The following is a 23,020-nucleotide window of genomic DNA, read 5'->3' on the forward strand; positions in this document are numbered from 1 at the left end:
TGCGAAGCTTTTCCACCCCTAGCTCCAGTGATAAGAAAGCTCGCACAGCTGATGGCCCAAAACAAAGTCACAGGCGAAGGTCCGAGGCATGTGAAGGAATTGCGGCGCTGTCAGTCGCGATTTGTGTGCCACGCGGCGTATACGCAACGCGCAGAGTGCCACAGGCAACACCAGGTACGAGTGGCGCGGTTCAAAGGCAAGGCTATATAAGCTGGGGATGCGCACCAAAAGCCAACAGATGGTCGCTGACTGTGCACGCGTGTGGTTATCGGAGATCAGTAAACAGTCAAGCCAAACCAAACACTCGAACTTATTGTAATAAAAAAGGCGTGAACTGGAACTGAGGCGAAACAATCAAAATGCGGCCGCATATTTATTCATAATTTTAAAACGCCAAAATGCTGATGCCCGAAAAAACCCGTGGGATATACACGGAATTTGGATTTCTGAGAGGTATGCTGCCCTCGACACAGTGCCTTGTGTTTGTTTTTTCAACAATGTGCCGCCATTAAATTGTTAAAGGCGTGAAAATTTCGCACGGGCCGCCGGAGTCTCGACATTTACGAGTATTCGTGCTCTGTGCCGTAAGTGGTCCGCGGAAATTCGCTAATAGCCTGCCGGACGCCTCTTCGCTGTCTGTATTTATTATGATTATTTTCCCGGTCCCGCGCTCCATTGAATCTCAAATGCAAGTTGCGAATTAATCGAAAGAAAATATTACTTTGCCGCGAGTCTCTCGGGAAAACGGATCTGCCGAGTCCGTAACGCCAAGTGACGTGTGCGGGCAGAGGGCAGTCAATTATAATTTACTGAAACTACTGAGGAAACTCAGGGTAATTTCGTGGAAGTTAATACAAAATTAATACCGAATCTGCATTGTGCGTAATGAGTTCTGAACGTGTTGCAGTTCAGCCCTGGCGAAAAACAATTATCTTAATGGCATTATTAATGGACTCTGAATAATAGAGCAAAAGCATTGTGTACTATGTATATGGATGGACGTAAAAGAAAGTAGTGACAAGAATGTTGTGGCAATTATAACAATAATGATGTGAATGATTAACAATATCCAGACAAAATGAGAACTAATGAAATACTAAAGCGTAGCTTTTTTTTTGAACGCATTTTCTTCGTAATGGACTTAAAGGACTAAAGCTAAAGGGGCTTAAAGGATTAACTTGATTTTTTTGGGCCCAAAATATCGAAGATGATTTTAAAAATGAAACTCACAAAAGTAGTTTGGAAGTAAATTCATGAACCTTTAAACCCAGAAAACAGTTACAGATTAGCTTTCGTTTTTAATGAATATACCCTTGTAAGTTAAATTTGCGACTTGGATCAATAAATATATTGAAATAAATTTAAAAAGGAAAACTAGATCGAAATTTGAATGCCTTCCACAGTTTGCAATTGGAAAGGTTTTTGTCAATATTTATCGATTTATAATCTACATAATAATTGATTGGATCATAATTTAAAATTATCATCATAATTATCATATCATATCAAAAATGCAATAATAATTTCAATTTGGAAAGCTTCCCTATGTCAGATTTCATTAGATTAATAAATGTGCAATCCCAATTTAAATTTATAAAATTTTTAAATTTTGTTTAATTTTCGAAAAAAAATTTTCAACTTGATATGGCTAGATCGATTTAGCAATTGATTTTGATCAAGCCACAAATTTATTAAATGCCTCTTTTTATTTTATCAAATTAAACGAATCTTAAGCAGTTAAATATTATGTAGAAGTTTCTAAATAGTCTCATCCCCACAATAATATTTAGCTGTTGAAGAAAACTCAGAATACTCATTGCTCTAATTAAATACTTGTATAATTTTGTATATAGAAATATTTTACCATCAATTTAAAGGCAAAACCTTTCTTTAGCTCTTTATTTTAGATACAAGAAACACGTACAAATATTTAGTTAGTAAAATATATCAAGCAGAGGCTTTTCATTAAACCCTATTTACTTAATAGAGATTATCACCATTAATAAATTCATGTAAGTTTTGTTTTGCTGACATTTTTCATTAATCCAATTCCATAATGAAGACACACTTTATTTAAGCTCAAGTAAGTTTAAGTTTATAAGGCCTTGAGAGTTGACTCATTGGGTGGTTCAGGCAATCTAAAAGAACAAGAGCAACAGGGTTAACTGATGTACAAGCACATCCATGCTCTGGAAAATTTTTGGCAAGTTATGCATGCAAAACTGCAGTCACCCGAAGGCGCTTGTGGAGTACAACATTGTTGTGGAAACTTTTTTCGCTCGGGGCTTGTGTTCTTGCAGCATCAAGGATTAAGCTGTGTCCCAACTTCAGAGATTCTTAAGCATTTTAATTAAGTTGAGTCAACAGACAGCCAATTTTGCAGCTGTTCGCTGAAAATATTGTCAGCTCATGGCAAAGCTTATCCTTTGATCCTTTTTAAAAACAATGCATTAGCAAACTGTGTTCTTATTATGATTTCAAGACAACGAGGGCAATCCCATGAGTGCAATCCAAATCGGAAGCTAAATGAACAACTGTAGAGTCGGAAGAAGTGAAAGTCACTTGCAGACGCACTGACAACAAACGAGAGCCAGGAAGACAATACTACAATATATACTATAGAGGCACAGACACAGACTGAGGCAGAGGAAGAGAGTACCGGAACGATGGTGAGTGTAATTGCAATATAAATACTTAAAACGCGCGACCCAAGAAGCCATTTCGGAGTAGATGTCAAACGGAACGAAATTACTTTGTTCATAAAATGAAAAAGTTTGTTTCTGAGTTGCTGCTTGAGGAAATCTGTCTGGCTTTGCCATATGGCCGAGGAAACCCCCCATTTATTTGACATTTGCAGAGCCAGATTGGAGGCGGAGGAGTCACAATACGTTTACAAATTACAAAATAAGGTTCACTGCTGGTTTTGGCAATTTAGGAAAAATTTGGAGAAGGCTTGAAAGTCGTGCGGGAAAAAGAAGCATATCAATTTACATAATAATTGCTATCCTGGTTACGCAATCGTATTGCAATTTTTGTGAGGCAGAGATTTATATTTTTAGACAAAACGACACCTAAGCACTCTGTGGCTTTCCTTTGACACCCAAGAAGTGTTAAGCGGTAGTCAGAGCATGATTAAATTGCAAAGGACTCGTGTCAGCGGGCAACGGATTGTGTTCGCTCCTTAAGGAGCTTACTTGATTAATTCACAAGGAAACCAGAGGCACACTCCCCGACAGATGTTTCAGCTTAGGGCATATGAATAAATTTGAGTTGACCAATGGAACAGATGAGCCAATCCCAGCAACCGTCCCCCAGCTCCTTTCTATCCAAACGAAATTGCCTACAATTAATATAGTAAATGTCCTGCGAGCAACAATAAAGGGTGCCTGGGACAGCCAATAACAAATTGATAAATTCGTCAGTGTGTGTTTGTGTGTGGCAAACAAATCGCACAAACGGCAATCAAATTCGTCTTGTTGTGGGCGAAGCGGAAAACCATCGAGCAAATATAAATCACAAAAATAGCTGAGTCAAAATGCCAGCAGGCAACTGATGTTAGAGTTTTCCCGAGCCTGTTCGGAAAATGGTCTGGCATTTAAAATCTTTGTCATGCTCCGCTTATCCAGTGAAGCGAAAATTCAGTGGGAGAAAACACGCTGGAAGCATTGGCACATTCCGCAAAATTATACGAACGAAATCTGTGACAACTGCCGATAACTTGAGGCTACTTTACATAATTCCCTTGTCGCTTACTTATTTTTTGTTCTTCTTCTGTCTCAACTCAACCGAGAAAGCAGCATTTCAATGGGTTTCCAATGCTTGGCGGAAAAAGACAAGGAAATTCAATTTCCACCTTCGCAAGTCAGTTTCTCCTCCAGTCTTTTGTGAACTGTGATTGAAACTTCTGCGACAAATTGATGATCAACCCTGGGGCTTCGACTTGCCAGGAGTTCCATTGCTCAAAGTTTTTTATTATGTACGTGAGTGGAAGGAGTCCTTAACTGATTTTAGTTGATACAAACTGTCTTGTGGCCACTGGCCAGTGTGCGGTCTGAAGGCATTCTATTAGAAGCAGGCCAACTTCTCGGGGCTTCCATGTTTGAGTTGGCACGAGCAAATATTAGTCAATTAACTGTCGGGGAAACTTGAAATTAAATTTCCATGGCAACTTTGTCTTCGGTTTATTTAGGTGTATCCGATGCCGGCTACCAGAATTTCAGCCCTCTCCCCGTGGAGTTAATCCCCTGATTGGCGAGATTTATTAGCGCCTCATTTATCGCAGCTGTCAATGGTAATGCATACCTTTAGGCGCCCCAATAAGTCTGAATCGCCCACCTTCGTCTCGTGCCATCCGCTTTTATCGATACTGACAAGTGCGCAGCCATTCGGCGCATAAAATTACACAATTATTTTTAGCAAATGTCGTCATTTATAACCCGACTTTGTATCGGTATCTGTGTATCTGTGTCTCTGATGGCCGTCCCTCGGCGGCAGCCAGTCCAGGAGATATGCCAGCCCATCAAGCACACATTACACCCAGGGAATGGAAAACGAAATTTTTGACTTTTTTCCAATTAAATGCATGTCTCGCCCTGATGTGCTGCATAAATCATGGCCGTGAAGCATGAATATTCATGTGATTTAGGATGCAAAGGGGAAGAACATACAGACTTGAGAAATGGCATAAATCTACAATCGAATTGGAAAATAAAAGGACTGGCAAAACTTTAAAAGTTAAAACAATGTGAAGGATTGAACCCATTTGAAGCTACTACCAAGGCAGATAATTTGTTCTGCAAGTTTCGTGAGCCATTGCCATTGTCTGTGGCCAGAAAGGCATTATAAAGCGAATACTAGGGGCGTTTGTTTCAAACTTTTTATCCATCTCGGAGATCTCAGTTAAATTATTAAAATATCACACTGAAAACAGAAAGAAAATTAACGTCTGGAAACAGGTGTTTATAAACCCTTGCATAGGATCGGATCGGAAATCAATCATTACTCTGCTTAAAATATTCACATTCTTTAATTCGATATTTAATGGTAACTATATTTTATATGCAAATTTATTCGACAAGTCAAAGTTTTTAATAACTCAAGACTCAGTCAAAAAACCATTAACTTCAATTCGGAAAGCTTTCCTATGTTAGTTTTTATTAGATTATAAATCTGCATACTTAGTTTGTCAAATTTTGAAAATTTTAACGATGTAATCCTCTTATAAAATTTTGAAATTTAAAACATAACTAGATAGTTTCGCCTGTTGATGCTGATCAAGAATGTACGTGATTTATAGGGTCGTAAATGACTCCTTTTTTTCAAAGAGTGTCCAATCTTATTTTACATAACAACGTAATAATATAAACCTCCTTTTATTATTCTCCTACACCTTCCTATAACTATATGAGGTGATATCTATAAAAACGAATTGCAGTGTCGACTTGCCATACCATTTCCCGCAGTGCAGACTAGAAGCAAAAGATAGAGCAACTTCCATTCATGTCGGATACCCATAGAATCCTTTGGTGCAGGGCCACCTACTGGCACCGAGCAAAACTTTTGCGTACGATTATTGCCCCGTATATTTTTGGGCTGCCCCATAAACCACCAGAATGGCCTTTCACAGCCAGCTGGAAATGTGTGTGGCGTGTGCGGCAGGCCAATCTCATAAATCATACGTGATGTGGCACGCGAAGTTTCTCCCGTTCTTGTGTTCGGTTCCCCTGGCAATTGGGTGTTTGCGCTAAGGATTTCCAGAATAATGAGCCACTCTTCTTTTGTTCCTTCTGTTTTGCCAGATAATCAGCATGAATCAGACGGAATCCGTGCCCCTGGCTGCTGGGGACAGGCTGAGTGGATTCGCCGCCGGCGGAGACAACAGTGTCCGCTATCTCGACGACAGACATCCCCTGGATTACCTGGATCTGGGCTCAGTCGTAGGCACAGCCCACGCCGTCCTCAACGCCACCGCCGCCAACATGTCGGAGCTGAATGAGACTGGGAGCCGGCCGCTGGATCCGGTCCTCATCGATAGATACCTGAGCAACCGGGCGGTGGACAGTCCCTGGTACCACATGCTCATCACCATGTACGGCGTGCTAATCCTATTCGGAGCCCTGGGCAATACTCTGGTGGTCATCGCCGTCGTCCGCAAGCCCATCATGCGCACCGCCCGCAATCTCTTCATACTGAACCTGGCCATCTCGGGTGAGTGCTTCGCGAACCTTGAGAGGCCAAAAAAGGAAATCTGTGTCTCATCCGCGTGGCTTTTCAGATTTACTCCTCTGCCTGGTTACCATGCCGCTTACCCTAATGGAGATCCTATCCAAATACTGGCCCTATGGGTCCTGCTCCATCCTGTGCAAAACGATTGCCATGCTCCAGGCACTTTGCATTTTCGTGTCGACAATATCCATAACGGCCATCGCCTTCGACCGGTATCAGGTTAGTCCTTTTACGTTTTTTATTTGGGCCTTGTTTTCGGTCCCATATTAGCATGTTAATGGGGCCAATCATGTCCCGATATTAATGAGGTAAATGGCTTCAATTTGTAACCATTAAATTGAACGTTGAGGGAAAATCGATGGGCTCTGAACAAATATTTGGCAATTACCCGAATGCTTAACCCACGATTAAAGTTATAATTAGGGCTATCGAGGCTAGACATCAAATAACTTAAATAATAAAAATAATCAGAAATAATGGTATGAATCCTTTTTATAAATTACATTAATTAATGGGTCAGCATTTATATTGGGAGAGCAAGTACACAATATGCCAAAAGCTTCCCTTCACATTAATCGGTTAATCGAGTGAAAGAGTGATTTAGGATTTATTTTAACTTGAAGACTGTGAAAATGTATTTATGGGACAAAGCTCTTTTACTTGATTCTTCTCAAGGCACTTTTACTGCCATTATTTTTAGGCAATAACAGAAAAGAAAGTCAACCAATTCATATAAGATGAATTTGTTTGATTCACAACATGACCTATCTAATTAATGTTCTAGAGGAGGGAAAATGCAAGCTAATGAAATGTTTTCATTAGTTATTAGCTTAGAGACGATATCTCTGTCACTTGCTAACCAACCAAGTTTCCTCTTCAACTTCTCTCTATAACTTCTTACAGGTTATCGTGTATCCCACACGGGACAGCCTACAGTTCGTTGGGGCAGTGACAATCCTGGCCTGCATTTGGGTGCTGGCCCTACTGCTGGCCTCACCGCTGTTCATCTACAAAGAGATGATAAACACGGAGACGCCACAGTTGTTGCAACAGATTGGGCTGCAGGACCGGATACCCTACTGCATAGAGGACTGGCCGAGCAGTAATGGAAGGTTCTACTACTCGATCTTCTCGCTGTGTGTGCAATATTTGGTACCCATCCTGATCGTCTCCGTTGCCTACTTTGGGATTTACAACAAGCTGAGGAGCCGGATCACCGTGGTGGCCGTGCAGGCCTCTTCCGCACAGCGAAAGGTGGAACGCGGCCGGCGGATGAAGCGCACCAACTGTCTGCTCATTAGCATCGCCATCATCTTTGGCGTCTCCTGGCTGCCGCTGAACTTCTTCAATTTGTACGCGGACATGCAGCGTCCGGTAATGACGCAGAAGATGCTGGTGGCCTACGCCGTCTGCCACATGATCGGCATGAGCTCCGCCTGCTCCAACCCGCTGCTCTACGGCTGGCTCAACGACAACTTCCGTAAAGAATTTCAAGAACTGCTCTGCCGTTGCTCAGAACCCACTAATGTTGCTCTTAACGGTCACACGACAGGCTGCAACGTCCAGGCGGCGGCGGCACGTCGGCGTCGCAAGTTGGGCACCGATCTCTCCAAGGGCGATCTCAAGCTTCTCGGTCAAAGCGGCGCCCAATCCGGGGCACCAGGCGGCGGTGCCGGTGGCGGGAGCATGGCGGCCACCGACTTCATGACCGGTCACCAGGAGTGCGGACTGCGCAGCGCCATAACCGAATCGGTGGCACTCACGGAGAATCCCATGCCCTCGGAAGTCACCAAGCTGATGCCGCGGTAAAGAACAACGAGAACGTAGCCCTAAGCTCCAGGTCCCAGGGTCCAGCATGTCGCCTCTCCAAAGGCTCGGATACCTTGTGTACCGCCGGCAAAAAACACGTTCTTCTCTGTATACGCTCGTGGGGCTAATTGGATTTGCATGCTCCAAGCGTCTATGCGATGCGCCACTACTGTTCCTTCTTTCTGTTTCAATTGTTCCAGCTGCGACTGCAATTTCAAGTGCACACTGAGGGAAAAGACCACACGTAAAGTAGATTGATCTAGGGTAATTCTATAGTCCTTTTGCAAATAATTCTTCTTTAGTAATTCCTTAAAGAATCTGCAGTATACTATATGTATATGCATGGCTGTTTGAAAGGCTTTCCCTTTTGGGTGCTTGAAACATTGATTGCCCAGTTTGGCTATGATTTAAGAACACAAATTTTCTCAGTGTATGCATGCGCCTCACAGTTTCCTTTGTCGTCGCCGTGACAGGTTGTAGCTCTTGTCGTTGCCGTGTTGTGACATAATTACCGCCGAGCATCGACCATCGATTATGACCTGCATTTTGTCACGCAATTTCAGTTTGGAACAGTACTAAGTCGGCCAGGAACCCAGGAGCAGCGGGCGGCGGGAGGCGGTGTTCGAGTGATGCGACCTGCGACTCGCTCTTAGAATTTAATGTAAACACATATTGTCCAGTGATCCAAAGCCAAGCTGAGTTACACTTAAAATTAAGAAGCGCCCCGAGGAACAGAAATATGTAACCTATTCGCATCTCATTGCCCATCATCCATCACTATTCATCGTCGGACTAAGTCTAATGCCTGTTTTAGTTTTGCTCACTTCAGTATCGAATGCCGGAAAGTAATTGATTGAGCCCCCAATTGAATTTCGGGTATTTGATAAGTAGAGTAATGTTAAGACTTCGATTGAGTTCCTAGGAAATACTTTCATTTGCGTTTTCTCACAGAGCTCTTTATTTCCTGTTATCGTATAAGCTGAAAGAAGATTAGTCATAATTGATGTTCTGTCTGCTATTCTCTAAATCTAGGTTAGTTAATAACTATGTATAAGCCGAAACTTGAAAATAAATCTCAGTCCAATCTGCTATAAATAAATTTGAAAAAGTTTCAGTGCTTGCCAACGGCGAGCTATACACAAAAGCTAAATAATATTTTAATAAATGTTGTTTACAAATCCTACAAAACAACGTTTTTTTTAATGGGAGTGGGCACAGATCTTTATATATACCAAATCAAAGTTTACTTGAAGTGTCAGAGCGGAAAGTCTAAGGGAAATACCGCTTTAACAGGATTGATAAAGGATATATATATGGATAAATTCAGGTTCGAACTTAATAAATAACCAAAGGAGGTAAAATTAATTGCTATGGCCATATAAATAGAATGAAAATCAATAAATATATTTGATTTTAATCAACGCTTAGCAAAACAAACCCAAGTAATGCCATTTTATGTCTGCTAAAAATGGAAATGTGTTGGTTTTTTAGAATGTGTGCGGACATGTCTTTTACGGGTTTAACAACCGCAGCCATAAAGAGCTGCTGACCTGCCCAACACTTAACCTTTGACACTTTTGAGGGTCCGAGACACTCAAGCAGCCGCATCATAAAAGCCTACGACCCATAAAAATAGCGTATACGCCACCGAAATGTGAATATCCTGCCTATTTATAGACGCACGCATACGGAAGTGTACAGAAAATATCTGTGTACTCGCAAATAATTTAACTGAAAATGGGAGAAAAAATAAAGATACCAAGCCTCGGCAACTTTATTTTGTACCCTAAGCAGGGGACTTTCGAGTCATCTAATAACAAACCTCATTATTGCTCTCTAGATGGGCGTCAGGCGAAGCAAATTAGTATATGATTTCAATTCAATTAGTGCCTACGCTACACCTCAGGCGAAAGGTCAGTCAGTATAACATCTTAATATATATGTATATGTATATATTCGCAGCTCGGTTCGCAGTTCGCCGACGTGCGGCTGACCGCAGGGGACAGTGAATTATGTATGTGTCACACAGAAAGTGAAATGTTCCCACCAGGCAGCGCGAAAAATGAAACAACAAAAAAAATGAAATAAAATAAACTAATTAAAAATTTCTTTGGGGAATTCGAGATGCGACAGGTGAGGCGGCTTAGTAGCTTTTGGCCGCTGGCCTGCTGTAAAACTGTCAACGTCCCGGCCAGTTGGCGGTTTGTTTTGACGTCCCGTAACGGTCTTATGCACTTGCGGCTTGTGAAAGTGTTGTTTGCCTTACTTTTTGTCACGGTCACACCTTCCGCTCTCCGCACCATCATTGCCATCAGTATTAGCATCATAGGGTGCTGATTACGAAAGCCCATTTCACTTTCTTCTCGGGGCCAGATTGCGCAATGCCAACGAAAAAGCATTCTGGGTGCGAGTTGTGCCATTCAAAATCGATAGAGTCGCCGGCTAACAACATTTTACGGAACCGGCATGAGCTGGCAATTAGCATATTTATGAGTAAAAGTGAAATTAATGACTGGAATAAAATGCAAAGCAAAGGTTCGCAAATATTGACAGCAGCAGCAGCAGCCGAAGCATTTTTGCGGCAAACCGAAGGCCCTCTCTTGTGTGGAAGCGTTGACGCATACCAATCAGATTCGAATTGTGCACCAAAAGAAAATCTTTCTCTCATGAAACTATAATGCTTAAATCAGTTTAAATAAATATTCATTCATGTATTGATATAAATTCCAATATTTCAGGCTAAATACCTTATAAATAAACAAAACATATGTAATAAAAACTGAAGAGGCATTATTTTCTCTGTGTAGTGTAAAGCCTGAGATTTAACATAATAGTTTCCAGGGTTCAGGGCACTTATCTCTCCCTGGCTGCTGTTGGACATATGTCAGTTGGCAATGATGGAGGATTTTCAGATATATATTTGTGGGCTTTCTTTGACATCTTTCGCGGCTTTTTAAATAGGCGCTAAATGAATACGCTCCGAGCACTTTCTCGTGGGCATGGATGGCCAATACTCGGTTGTTCGCCAATAATTCAGGCATTGTCTACGCAAAGAAGCTGGCCCCGATTTGCGATGGGCTTTTAGAAAACATTACTGGTTGCCATTGTTGCCGGAGGTTGGTTGCATTGAGAGCGGTTATTGATTTTGCGGTCTCATAAACTGGCTTTCGTTTCGTTTTGGCTTTTGAGCTTCTCAGTGGCTCAGTGGTTCAGTGGTTCGGGGGTTTCATGGCCTGACAGTGGACTGTCCCGGTGGGGTGGGGCGTTTCCGCTTGTTAGCCACAAGTCAATGGCAAAGTTTGTCACCAGAAATTAATAACAATGTGACGCTCAGTTGGCCAATTCTTAACGACGACTTTCTCATGCGTAAACCGGCCAACGAAACCCGTTCACCGATCGAAATAAGTAAGTGAAAATCTGCTCACACTTAACACACAGCTGAACTAGTCCAGCTTAAATATTTATAGAAATCGAAAATGGTCCGCAGATGTGAGCAAATGCATGATGCATGTTGCATGTTGCCTCGGTGTTCAGCATCCCTAATGCTATAATCCCCAGGACGACAATGCCGCTAACAACATGTGCGCTCCCAGCAACCTATTATTGTTTGTACAAAAAGGCCAAAGTGGGTTGAAACCAAACAGAATGAAGGGAGGAGTTCCTACTTTATTCATGTGAAAATGTATATCTTTTTCAGGGAGTTTAGAGCTTTAACTCGGGTGTATTTTAAACTATACACTTTAAGCAGAAGGAGATAGATCTCTAATACAAATACATTATTTTGAAACACCACTTAGTTTGCAATTTGCCCCACTTAATACTTTTAATAGAGTTGAAATTATGAATGTGACCATGGATTTTTTCAAAACTTTATCTGATGCCTCTGGCGGGGAAATACTTCAAACAAAAACTAAACTAAAACAAATTAAATAAAGTTTTGTGGCAACTGTTGGCCAAGTTTTTTTTTGCAACCGAGTTCCCCGCAGCTTCCCACTTGGGGCAAATAAAATCGAAAGTCTGACTAAATCACCGACTGACTGACTGAAGTGACTAACTAACTGACCGCTTTCCGTTAGTATGCAATTTCGTCCCATGACATGGCGTATATCCAGCGATTTATAATATTTTTATACATATGTATGTATATATATTCATATACAAAATCGGCAAGCAATTTCACGGAGACAGGGTTATTTTTATTACATTTTCTATGCTGTCCGGGAGAGCAACTGTTTTCATTAGCGACTAATTTTCCAATTGGCTAGAGAAAATTACACTGAAAGGAGGAGACAAGAGCTTCATTATAATAAATAACCTTGAAAAATAAAATACGAAAGATCAATAATTTGTAATTCATTTGGAATGAAAGGTTTAAGCTTAAGCCTATTGAATTCAGGTAAAGAATTGTAATGTTAACAATTAAGAAATACAAAAACTTTCAATAAACAAACTAAATATTAAATGCTATTTAAAAAAAAAAGGTATTAATTAATTTAAATATTATGATCTTCATAAACAATGTTTTTTTTCTGAGTAGATGTCGCCTGAGCCACCAGCTGTTCGTCTTGGCCTTCTGCCACAAGTCACCTCGCTTTTGGCTCTCTCTTAAGCTAAGTCTCTCTTAAGTCGCTTTTTTCTACGTTATCTCCTCGGCCGGCTTACGTGGTGCGACGTAAGGCCTTACGGAAAGCGAGGCAATCAAACTGGTTGATCGCACCCGCCGAGAGCCGTTCGCTGGCTTTCGCCCGGCAGTCGAAATCATCGCGAGCTACGCGGCAGACGCAAGCGCACGAGAAAGCCGGGACAAGTCAGTTGGCTAAAAAGCGGTCGCTGTGGACCCGTGATTAAGATAACTGCCAAAATATATGGGCAAAAAAGTGGCGTGTGCTGCACTATATATATATTTAATCGGGATCGGGCATTGTGTGTGGTGTCCAGTGGACTTACGGTGCAGTTAGAGTGAAACGAGCAAACGGCAGTTGCATTGACAAAGGAAGTGAGCAAAGTGAGTGAACGGGTTTCGGCCAGCATTTTCACCTGGCCAAAACGGAGAGCCAGAGCCTCTGCACCGCGGCAAGCAGTGAATGCAGTTCCGATTTCGAAACACACAGAAACGAAACGAATCGAGGCGAAAGTCTCTGGCAAGGAAAGTTCTTCGGCGAATGCAAAAATCGAGTCGACGAGCCAACAAAATTGAATTAAGCTGAGGAGACAGACGACAACACTCCCCAAAAGGAATTAACCAGGGGCAGAGGTAAATTGAGTTGTAATTGATGAGCCCAAGTGAATGGCATCGTTAATCATCGTAGAGATGCTCAATACAGCTTCTTATTCACGAGCTTTAATTCGGACAATTAATGAGCTAGGGCCAAGGCAGCTATCCAACATACAAGACAAAAAGAAACCGATTGTTAACATTTCACTGTCGACACTGTTGTTGCTGCCCAAGTCCATTCATTTCCCGTTCGTCTGCATTTCTATTTGGTATCTCAGTATCTTTGTGCCTCACACTGTGTGGGCCAACTTAGTGGTTTGCTGCTCCGTAATTAATTGTCGAGAGGTGTTACGTAAGCTGCGAGAGCAGCTGGCCTACCCCAACTGGCCAAAAGGGAATCAGCAGCATCTTCCCAGCTCTCGGCCGGCAATCGAAGCGTCGCCAAATGTTTAACGATACTTTCTTTTTTCGGCTCACAGCGCGTAAAAATGCGTCGAAGAAAGCCCTCCTCCGTCTCAGTCGATCAACTGCAAAATTATGAAAATGATACGTGCGGAGGAGTGGGGTACACAGACAGAAATGATACCTTTCAAAGCGGTGTTTACAGTTGCCAGAGGAAAGCATGAAAATGATAAAGACACCCAGAAATATCGGTGGTTTCATTGCTCTCTTTAACGTGTTCAAGATATCACAGAAAGAAATCTATTAAAAATATCATGGTTTAGATACTCTTAAATACACATATTATGTAGATTCAGTATTTGAACCCATTTACCAGTCCAATCTGCACTTTTCCTGTGTACATATCATTGGCTTTTAATGTGGTCTTCGTACATATATTAATTTCCAGTGAGACATGGAATTGTGGTTAGTGGTGCAGTTGAGTGAGATGCGAGTGTTGATTTTGAGGGAAGTGGGGCCACATCCTTGTGAGTCATGTGGGCTGCCAAGTTGCTCTCCACTTGCCCAACTCGCACTTTCATTTCGCCAGCTTTTAAATCCCATTGGCCAAAAGATATGTATGCTGAAGAAGCAACTTTCTTGTTGAGAGCACTCGCCACATCATCCAGCCGACAGATGCAGATGCAGGTCGCTCTTAGAGTTAGTTTCCATATGGAAGTGCTGTCGCCCCAAACAGACATCCTCGCAAGTTGTTACACGCTTTCACGGTCACTTGAGCCCGGAATTAATGTGGTTGTGAATTAAATGTCATTTGGGTAAATTTTACTGAGGGCAGCGATTGCATCATTGCGACTGCGAACGATTTTAATTTGGGTTTACGGCACCGACTTAATGACACGAATGCCAGCAGACTTTCTAAAGCCAAGCGAATCAGCAGACTCTCTGCTTTTGGCCAAAAGCAAACAGCTCAGGTGCTAGGCACGCATGTAAATCACTCAATTCGAGTGAGTGCCAGTCGGGGAGTGACAACAACGCCCCGTAAAACAATCAGCGCCTAATGGGCCGCTAACATTCCGGCTAAATTTGTGGCTAATTGGCGAAAACAACATTCCATTTGACGCAACCCCAGAGAGATTCGGTTGTACTGCAAGCTGGGCAAGGGGTTTTGCGTAGAAATCGAAAGTCCTCAGCGGGAATCGATTAAAGCCATTCCAGTTCAAAAAAGGTCTCTACCAAAACCAAGTTCCTCACGTACCAGCCATTATTCCGCATGGAGTGAGAGCAGTTAAGTCGACATAACAGCTCGTAGAAGCCGCGAAGAACGTGGCTCAATGTTTGACTTAAAGCTCTGACACCCATTAAAGTGCTTAGAACAGAAAATTTTGCTGCAATCAATATGGTTTGCTGGATTCTGTCATCTTAACGACATTGGAGTGTATCTTTTGGGGGAATGGTGGCTTTCACAGACACCAAACTGTCTGTATTTTGACAGACTTGTCTTGAAAGTTTTGCAGTAAAGTTTTGAAAGGTGTTTGACTTTTAAGACTGACTTTGCTTTTGTAAACAGAATTTCTTCTCTAGGTAATTACAAAGTATGTACAAGGATACGTATACTAGACACCTTTTAGTTTTCTTTGTAGAACTTTATATACTTTGCGGGAAACCCGTTCCAATTTAATTTAATTTCCTTTACACTTTTTTCCGACTTTCTTTAAAAACTTTTCCAACAATCTGGAACCCAGCTAGACTTTAAGCGGAAGCTGACCTTCACTGTCATGATAATCCATTTATTAGGCAGCGGAGCAGGGTATCTGTGGGTCAGTGCACCTGTGTTCATGCCACCACAGATGGGTAAATGGCTCTTTAGGCCAACTTGTTCTTGGCCCCTCTTGGTGCCCGAGACGGAGTTAACAGTTATGTCACATACTTACTGTTACGATGCAGCCAGCATGGCGCGTTTACGAGCGTTTTCGACCGTTAGTGGACGCCGTTTGTCAACGAGCCTCACTCCCCAAAACTGGTTGGCATTGTCTAACTTTTATACTTGGTGGCTTCGCAGGTCTTTCGGCGTGTCGCAAACGATGATGGCCAGCTTATTAGCCCCATGACCCCTCCGGCTAACCAATGTGGAGCATGTGCGTCTGGGACATCGGCTTGCATTAGATCAAAGGGGCGTGGATGTCAGAACTCGGCAAACTTTTGTGACTTAATTGGTAAACTTCGTTTCGGATGGGCGCCGCTGTACGGAGCGAGCGGAGAATAGAAAATGGCAAAACAGAGAAGACGGGCTAAGAGCGGGCTTGGTAGTAATGCGCGGGGGGCAGAAATCTGATTAAATGCTGCTTCGGCGAAAAGTTTGCCTCAACTATATCAGAGCGGAATATTAGAGCATGAAGGTAGACCGAGCACAAACTATAACTAAGCGCAGTCGAGGAGTCGAGGAGTGGGTGCGGCTGCTTGGCAAGGGCCGGAATAGAGGTTCTAATTGTAATGTTGGAAACTAATTTGCATGCTGCCAATGCCACGACCCCGCATAATTAATGCCGGGAGAGAGCATAGAGCTTAAATCCCCTGATGAAATATTTAGACAGCCCCACCACAGCAGCTGCACAAAGGAATTTTTACCTAACAAAAAGAGCAGATGATAAATGAAGTTTCCTAATGGCTTGGCAACGATCTTTATGTTCCCATTAGAGGGTGGAGTTATTAGCCCACTGTCTGCTTAAATCCCCAGATGCATCTGAAGACACAAACAAAGTGAGCTGAGCGGTTTTGTGGATCAAAACAACAGAAAACGCAGCCTGTCATGGGAAATTTTCCCATTTCCCTATGCACTTGAGGAGAAGCAACCATCGTCAGTCACTCAGACTCAGTTGTGAAGCTTAAGTAGTTGCCTTTCATTCAGTTGGGTTTGTGAGGAACTTTTATTGAGAGTGAATAAGTAATTGTGTCAGTCATGAATTCAATTATTTTTATACCCTTGCAAAAGAAGGAGTCATTTCGTTCTAAAATATATGCATTTTAAGTATATTAAATCAATATTTCTATATGCTAATGTTTTGGGTAAATCACAAATATTGATATATTTTAACAAACCAAAATGAATTAATGGCCTGAGCTTCATCTTTTCTATGTCATTTAAACTATGTAATTGTAATGGTTAAGTTTAATCGCAGTAGACTTCAATAAGGCGATTCATCATCGTAATGAGCTTCTTCCTGATTATCCGGAAGCATTCCATTGGTCAGATGATACTTTTGGGTCGAAGGGTAATCACTATCACTATCACTCTAGATGTAAACAGCAGGAAGCTCGCGGACAGAATGAGGTCTGTAGGACGGTAGTGCCTGTATTTATAGTTGCCGAGTAAAGAGAACAGAGAAAGTAAGCGAGAGAGAGAAAGAGATAACTTTTTAGAGTAGGCAGAGAGAGACTGAGAGAAAGGTTTCCCTCTCGAGATACAGAGCGAGAGAGAGAGAGGGAGTGACAGACAGATAGAGATAGAGAGTTGGAGACAGAGAAAGATAAAGAGAGGGAATGCTATTCGATCCCATATTATAATAACATTATTACAATAACATAAGTTAACTAAGAAACGCCGATGTTTGCATACCTAAATTTACTCATTATACAGATATGTTTCCCATGAATTTATTTTTGTCTAAGTGACTAATTTCCCAAAGTTAGATTTTTTCTTGTTTTTAATATTTTTAAGAACTTAAGAATTCCTTTTACGGGAGAAACTATTTATCTGCCGTGAGTTTAACAGCAGTCTTGCTTTACAATGCTCTTACTTTGACATGATGAGAAGGGTGCCACTGCATTTTCTTAATTTTTTAATTTCCTCTCATGCTTTCCTCTGACTTGGAAATTACCTGAGAGTGAAGTCTTCAATGCAGTTTGATTGGCAGCAAAGGAGAAGAGTAATCTGACGTTCAGTGCTGCTTTCAGAAACATCCAATTCTCCAGCGCCGGAAGCATTAAAGCTGTGCGGATAATTACTTTGAGAAATTCTTAATACCTGCCAGAATGTGTGTTTTTAATTAAGTTTACAGTCGACTGCAGTCGAATCTTTAGTTTTACTGACTGCAAAAGAAGAATTTCTCTGATTCGCCTTCTACAGTCCAATTGTTGAGCGCAATTTGTGGCTTGCCGCTGCCAACACACTCAGGTCTCAGTTCTGTAATAGTTTTTCCGCGGCATACCTCTCGTTCGTCTGTGAAAAAACGAAAGTGAAAATGCAACACGAAAATAACGTGATCTGGGCTGAAACTTTAAGTCTTGAGGGTAGCGCGCCAACGCATCTGAAACGCTTGCGAAGTGTAAACACAAACAAAACTGTGTACATTTTCACTTTTACCCAGCGGAGCTTTCCGCAGCCTCAAAGCGCGCATCGGGCGTGGACGGAATATAACGTATACGTACGGGGGTACGGTATGGCATATAGCGTGCGGCGTGTCACAAAACACGAGTGCGACGAATGGTAAAGGCAAATAAAAAGTTGGCGACGTGCTTTGTGTGCCGAAAAGAGGCTGTTTCAAAGGGGGAGATGCCAGGGAGCATGGGAGGCAGTTGACGGGGGGTTTGGCGGGCACGAGCCCCTCAAATTGAGATACCCATCAAATGGGTAACAGCAAATCATTCGTCTTGCTCCGGCTGATTAGCGTCGGGCCTGAAAGCAAACAACTTGGTTTTAAGTGCACTTTGAGAAATTATCCGAAATCAGATAGCAGACTTGAGTGTGCCAATTGTTTCGGAAAACGATAAACTCTCCCTTAATGGAGCCACTAGTGGAAAACATTCAAATAGAGAGTTGGCTAAGGATATTTTCCATAAATGTCCACCTCACATGTTAATTAAATAAAATTGTGGAAATTGCACTAGAGGAAAATAATCCAAAACTAATTGCCAAATGTAAAAATAATTGTTATCATTTCAAGGGAGTCCACTCATTATAATTTTTAACTTCGTATACACGATAAAAGTGAAAACAACACGAAACATGTACTTTAACGTTATGAAGTTTATGTAAGCTGTAATTAACTCATTAGTCAGTGTTATGATTTTCTGTAATTTAAATTGAAAAATAAATATGTGATGCACTTGGGGAAAAAGCGATGTGTCAAGCTAATGTGCATTAATTTTCCAAAATATGAACAAATAATTATGGGGTAATGATTGCTTGCATATTTTTCAAAGGTTTTTAAGATAAAGATTGATTCAGTGCCCATACATTACATTATTCTTAACAAGGACAACTTGATAAAAGTAAAAAAAAACTGTGTTTCACTTTGATTCACATTGATTATTCTCCGAATTTCTGCATCACTCTTTTGCGACTGTATCTCTATATACCTTTATTCCTGCAAGGACGCACGTAATGTTTTTATCAGGTTGCGAATTTTTTTCGGTGGCCAGTCACGTTCTGTAAAGTTATTTATTCGTGTACTGAGTTCCCCCCTTTCCTGACACAATTATTCATGATGTTACAGCAAACTGAAGTGAATCGAGGAAGGGAACCTTGGCATGCAAGTGCAGTTGCCCGGCGGAGGATAATGAAAATGCGGAGCCAGGACATCGTGGGAGCGAAATTGAAAGCAAATAGCCACAGAAAGCGGCGATGCAGCTCGCTTCTCTGTGGACTTATCCTTCTTTGTGAAGTTGGGATGATGGCGTCACAGGCACCCTATAGTCAACCCCTTACCACGATGGCGGGTCAACCGCGAAACGATGACACTTTTCGTCCCATCCTGCCCATCGACATCAGTCCGGAGTTCATATCCCGCAATGTCTTTACCAAGTCCGGACAATATCGCGTCTTTCAGCCTGTAGAGAGTGAGAGTGATCTCCGATTGACGGTGGCAATGGGGCGTAGGAACTTTAAGCATCCGTCGGATGCGCCCAAAAAGGAACAGCCCAAAAGTACAACAGTCGAAACACCACTCAACACCACTGCCTCAATCGAAGATGAGCTAAAAGGCCTGGAGGATCTTCTAGTGGACTACGTGGAGCAGTTCTTCAGTAAGGGAAAGTTTGAGCCCACACCTGGATTGGTCTTGGCCCTGAAGCATAACCACTCGCATCCACAAACGGAGCAGGGAAAGCGAATTGCTCGCAGCATCTTGGAGGACACCAATGTTGAGCTCAATGTTCCAAGGGCATTTGAAAGTGCCAGACTGCTGTTCTTTAGTGGTAAGTAGATATGATAAAGGATTCCCTAAAAAACCAATGATTTTATTAATTTTTTACTTCAAGGCCTAAAGAAGGTAATGTGGCCCATTTATATGGGCCTGCAGGTTCTTAAGAGTGTGCTCTTTGCCATGTTCCTGCCGACCATCATCAGCAGCGTCAGCAGACTGATCGGAAAGGGTAAGGATGCGGTTGCTATTTTTGTCCCAAACTAACTCTATCTTTCGTGTGGGTTAGGCATCACATCCGGTTCGGCTGGCTCGGTGCCTTTGTTCATTCGCCCCATGGAACCGCCGCAGGAACTGGACTTCCGGGATAACAGCGTGAACTTTGATGACGACAGCAAGTTTTCCATGGCCGACGAGGGGAAGACACCAGCTGGCTACGAATACAATGCAGGTGAGGCATAAAGCAATGTGATTTGAAAATTTTAAATATATATGTATTTATTTTTGTTATCCCGCAGAGGCATCCCAGCAGCAGGCGCAATATGCTCAGGTCAACGGAAATTCGCTGAATCAGGCCACCCTCTCCCGCTACGGAGGCCAGCAGATGATGCAGGATACGTATCTGAGCGCATTGCAGAGCATCGGTGCTGCCTCATTTAAGAACTCGCAGAGCATGTCTGGATCCTTGAGTGCCGGCGGAGCTCCCGGAATGACCAAGAAGCCCACACCGGCGGTGATGAACACTTTCCAGAGCTTCCAGAAGGTGCCCAGTTCATCGCTTTTGCTTTCCAACTACGATCCCTTCTACAGTCCGTTGCTCTCGCGGCTGGACTCTGTGTTTGCCCAGCTGAAGCTACAACCGGAGAACGAGGCGTGTCGGGAGAAACTGATCTGCCTGATGTATGCCAACCCCGCGAAGTATGCCCCATACAGCAACCTAGTCTCCGCCCAACTGAGTAGGTGAGTTTCACGACCAGCCTGAGGGTATGCCGAGATTAATTTCATTTGAAACTGAGGAGGTCATTCTCTCTCACCTTGGCCTAATTCGCTTTGTGCCGAAACCCTTCTTTGTGCACCCAACTTTGACCACTCTAATCCACTTTGCTTCCAGGGAGCTGAATGAGCTGCGCAAGCCGACCTCGGACAACCCGGACATCCTGCGGTTCTTTAAGTACATGCGAGCGGCAAAGGACGGTCAGGACGGGGTCGACTGTGACCAGTCCTTTGCCAAGTGCAAGGAACTGAAGGACTTTGAGAACCCGGCCATGCTGTCCACCTACAACGACATCAACAAACTGGTCCAGGCCCGTAAGCTGGCGTAGACAGAGGGCTGGGCCAGGGGGTCGGAGCCGTCAAAAGGAGGGACGTCAAAGGTGACGCCAAAGTTCGCTCGAGTCACGTCAAAAGTCCGTGGATAGTAATTATGCAAATCGCACTTTAGATAGCCTAGCCATATAGACAAGTTCGTTAGACGCTCCACCGCGGCAGCTGTCGGCGGGGGGTGGGTGTGGGTTGCGGGGCGGTTTAGGGCGGGGCTTCTCATTAATATGCTGTAAATAGGAAAGTTTGTTTCGTAGTTTAATTAGCGCGAGCGCCAATAACTGGATGATGCTGTTATTTTTAGCCATTTAGATGAATTTCTTTAAGTATTTATTTCTAGCCTACGACTCTATTACATTAAATATCTATTTTTAAATATTTATTCTGTTATTGTTATGCGAGTAGTCAAACGGAGAGATTTGTTCAACCTCCTGAATAATCAATAAAATAAAATAAATGTTGTACCACAAGCACTATTGCAGTTTTCTTTCAAGTTTTTCCTAAACTCGAATTGCATTGAGGGGGAGCTCACTCTTATTGCTCTATGTCGATGTGAAAATAAGCAGGCAAAAGCTTGTTTGACAGGAGCTGAAATCCATTTCAGGGTTCTCCATGCAGATATTGCTGTTTTATGGAAATAATCGAATCATAATTAAAGGTAAACACAGTAGTATTTTCATCTGTTTACACTACGTGCAGAATTAATTATCCTAGCTCTTTTGCATATCTCTATATAAATGTATCTAACCAAAGGTTTGTACTCCTTAAAATAGTTTTAGTAATTTCCATTTAGTCTATTACATTGATGGCACTTACTTATATATATATGAGAGTTTCTTCCAAACTGTCAAGTTAATTAAAATTACACCGCAAACTTCTTAGTGCCTTTTGTAATTGCTTTTAATTAATTCAATTAATAGTGTATACTTTTGGCTTGGCTGAATGGATTACAGTTTTTGCTTTATTTCCGCTTTGGCCTGCCATCGATAAAAGCATTTAACTTATAGGAAAAAATCTCCATCAGCCTTTTAAATGGATTCTTTTTTTATATTTAACAAACAACAAACTGTCATTCGGATTAACTTTTCCGTCTATCTCCCTTTGCATTCGAGGGTATGCCATTTTTCGTTTGTTGAAATTTTCCCCGCCGGCCAAATCCCTGCGAGGACTGTCCAAGTGGATGATTCAATTACACCGCCCCGGGATGTGTCCAACAAAACAGAAGCCTCGTGGTCCAACCCCTGACGGAAACAATCCGCGACCTGAAAGCTTCTGTTTGTGGCCAGGTCTGCAGTTAGTGGCAGTGGGAAATCGTGCCAGCGAGGCAACGGGAAAAGCCACAGTAATGCCAGCCAGTTGTTTTGATTTCGGTGGCAAGTGGTTTGGGGAAATTCCCCAGCTTGCCCCACTGAACATTTTGCAGAAAATGCACAGTCAGATGCATATACGTCTCCGCACGGTTTGTTCACATTTCGCCCTCGACTACAGGCTCGTGGGCGTTGCCAAAAACCAGTTCGCAGTAAAAGTAATAATTGTCAGTGAGGCAAGAGGGCAAAAATTACATAATCCTCAGCCGGCAGCTGTGACGTACGTTTTCCCGGAATGAGTCACTTCACCCCGTTGACTCTTTAAATCAAACTCGAATTAAAGCCAAGGCCCCGACGTGCGCCACAATAATTTTGGGATTTTCTCAAGGCGCACGACCGAACGCACAGCCGGACACACAGGTCGTTGTCTCTCACCCACGGAACTGGGGGATCGATCGTATCCACAACCTACCGCAACGCAAGTGCGAGCGCGTTGAGATCTCTGTCTCTTAGCCATCATCAGCGTTGTGGGCCAAAACCAGCGACGACAGCGTCTGGGCCATTGTCTCCATGTGTTGACTTTGTCCGAGCGTCGACTTTAGCTG

The 23,020-nt window shown here is 42.6% G+C and overlaps 2 protein-coding genes and 1 long non-coding RNA gene across 7 annotated transcripts in view; 2 read left to right on the plus strand and 1 right to left on the minus strand.

The window, feature by feature from the left end:
* LOC147645030 (uncharacterized) overlaps positions 1-23,020 on the minus strand; it is a 109,521-nt gene that overhangs the window by 55,077 nt on the left and 31,424 nt on the right. The gene's annotated exons all lie outside the window — the stretch shown is intronic.
* NPFR (Neuropeptide F receptor) lies at positions 110-9,222 on the plus strand. 5 transcript variants are annotated; one of them, XM_086832483.1, is made up of 7 exons: positions 110-453; positions 2,483-2,669; positions 5,799-6,207; positions 6,275-6,444; positions 7,129-7,705; positions 7,778-8,030; positions 8,598-9,222. In XM_086832483.1, exons 2-7 carry the CDS (start codon positions 2,667-2,669, stop codon positions 8,611-8,613), a joined length of 1,428 nt encoding a protein of 475 aa, XP_086688609.1. In that variant the 5' UTR covers positions 110-453; positions 2,483-2,666; the 3' UTR covers positions 8,614-9,222. The 5 variants fall into 5 exon arrangements, with proteins under 5 accessions (XP_086688609.1, XP_020798669.1, XP_086688602.1 ...); XM_020943010.2 differs by having other exon boundaries at positions 7,129-8,030; XM_086832476.1 differs by having other exon boundaries at positions 110-174; positions 7,129-8,030.
* On the plus strand, positions 12,785-21,570 carry Osi24 (Protein). The gene is made up of 6 exons (XM_020943009.2): positions 12,785-13,288; positions 19,144-19,843; positions 19,907-20,020; positions 20,078-20,239; positions 20,307-20,748; positions 20,900-21,570. Exons 2-6 carry the CDS (start codon positions 19,207-19,209, stop codon positions 21,108-21,110), a joined length of 1,566 nt encoding a protein of 521 aa, XP_020798668.2. The 5' UTR covers positions 12,785-13,288; positions 19,144-19,206; the 3' UTR covers positions 21,111-21,570.

Source organism: Drosophila serrata, unplaced genomic scaffold (assembly GCF_035046125.1).
Source record: "Drosophila serrata isolate PLE 108 unplaced genomic scaffold, ASM3504612v1 contig_30, whole genome shotgun sequence".
Lineage (NCBI taxonomy): Eukaryota > Metazoa > Arthropoda > Insecta > Diptera > Drosophilidae > Drosophila > Drosophila serrata.

Coding starts and splice junctions, on each gene's coding strand:
- NPFR (XM_020943010.2), top strand. Junction 6,208..6,274: donor ACTGAACCTGGCCATCTCGG/GTGAGTGCTTCG, acceptor GTGGCTTTTCAG/ATTTACTCCTCTGCCTGGTT. Junction 6,445..7,128: donor TCGCCTTCGACCGGTATCAG/GTTAGTCCTTTT, acceptor AACTTCTTACAG/GTTATCGTGTATCCCACACG.
- Osi24 (XM_020943009.2), top strand. CDS start 19,207: ATGAAAATGCGGAGCCAGGACATCGTGGGAGCGAAATTGAAAGCAAAT. Junction 20,021..20,077: donor CAGCAGACTGATCGGAAAGG/GTAAGGATGCGG, acceptor CGTGTGGGTTAG/GCATCACATCCGGTTCGGCT. Junction 20,749..20,899: donor GTCTCCGCCCAACTGAGTAG/GTGAGTTTCACG, acceptor CTTTGCTTCCAG/GGAGCTGAATGAGCTGCGCA.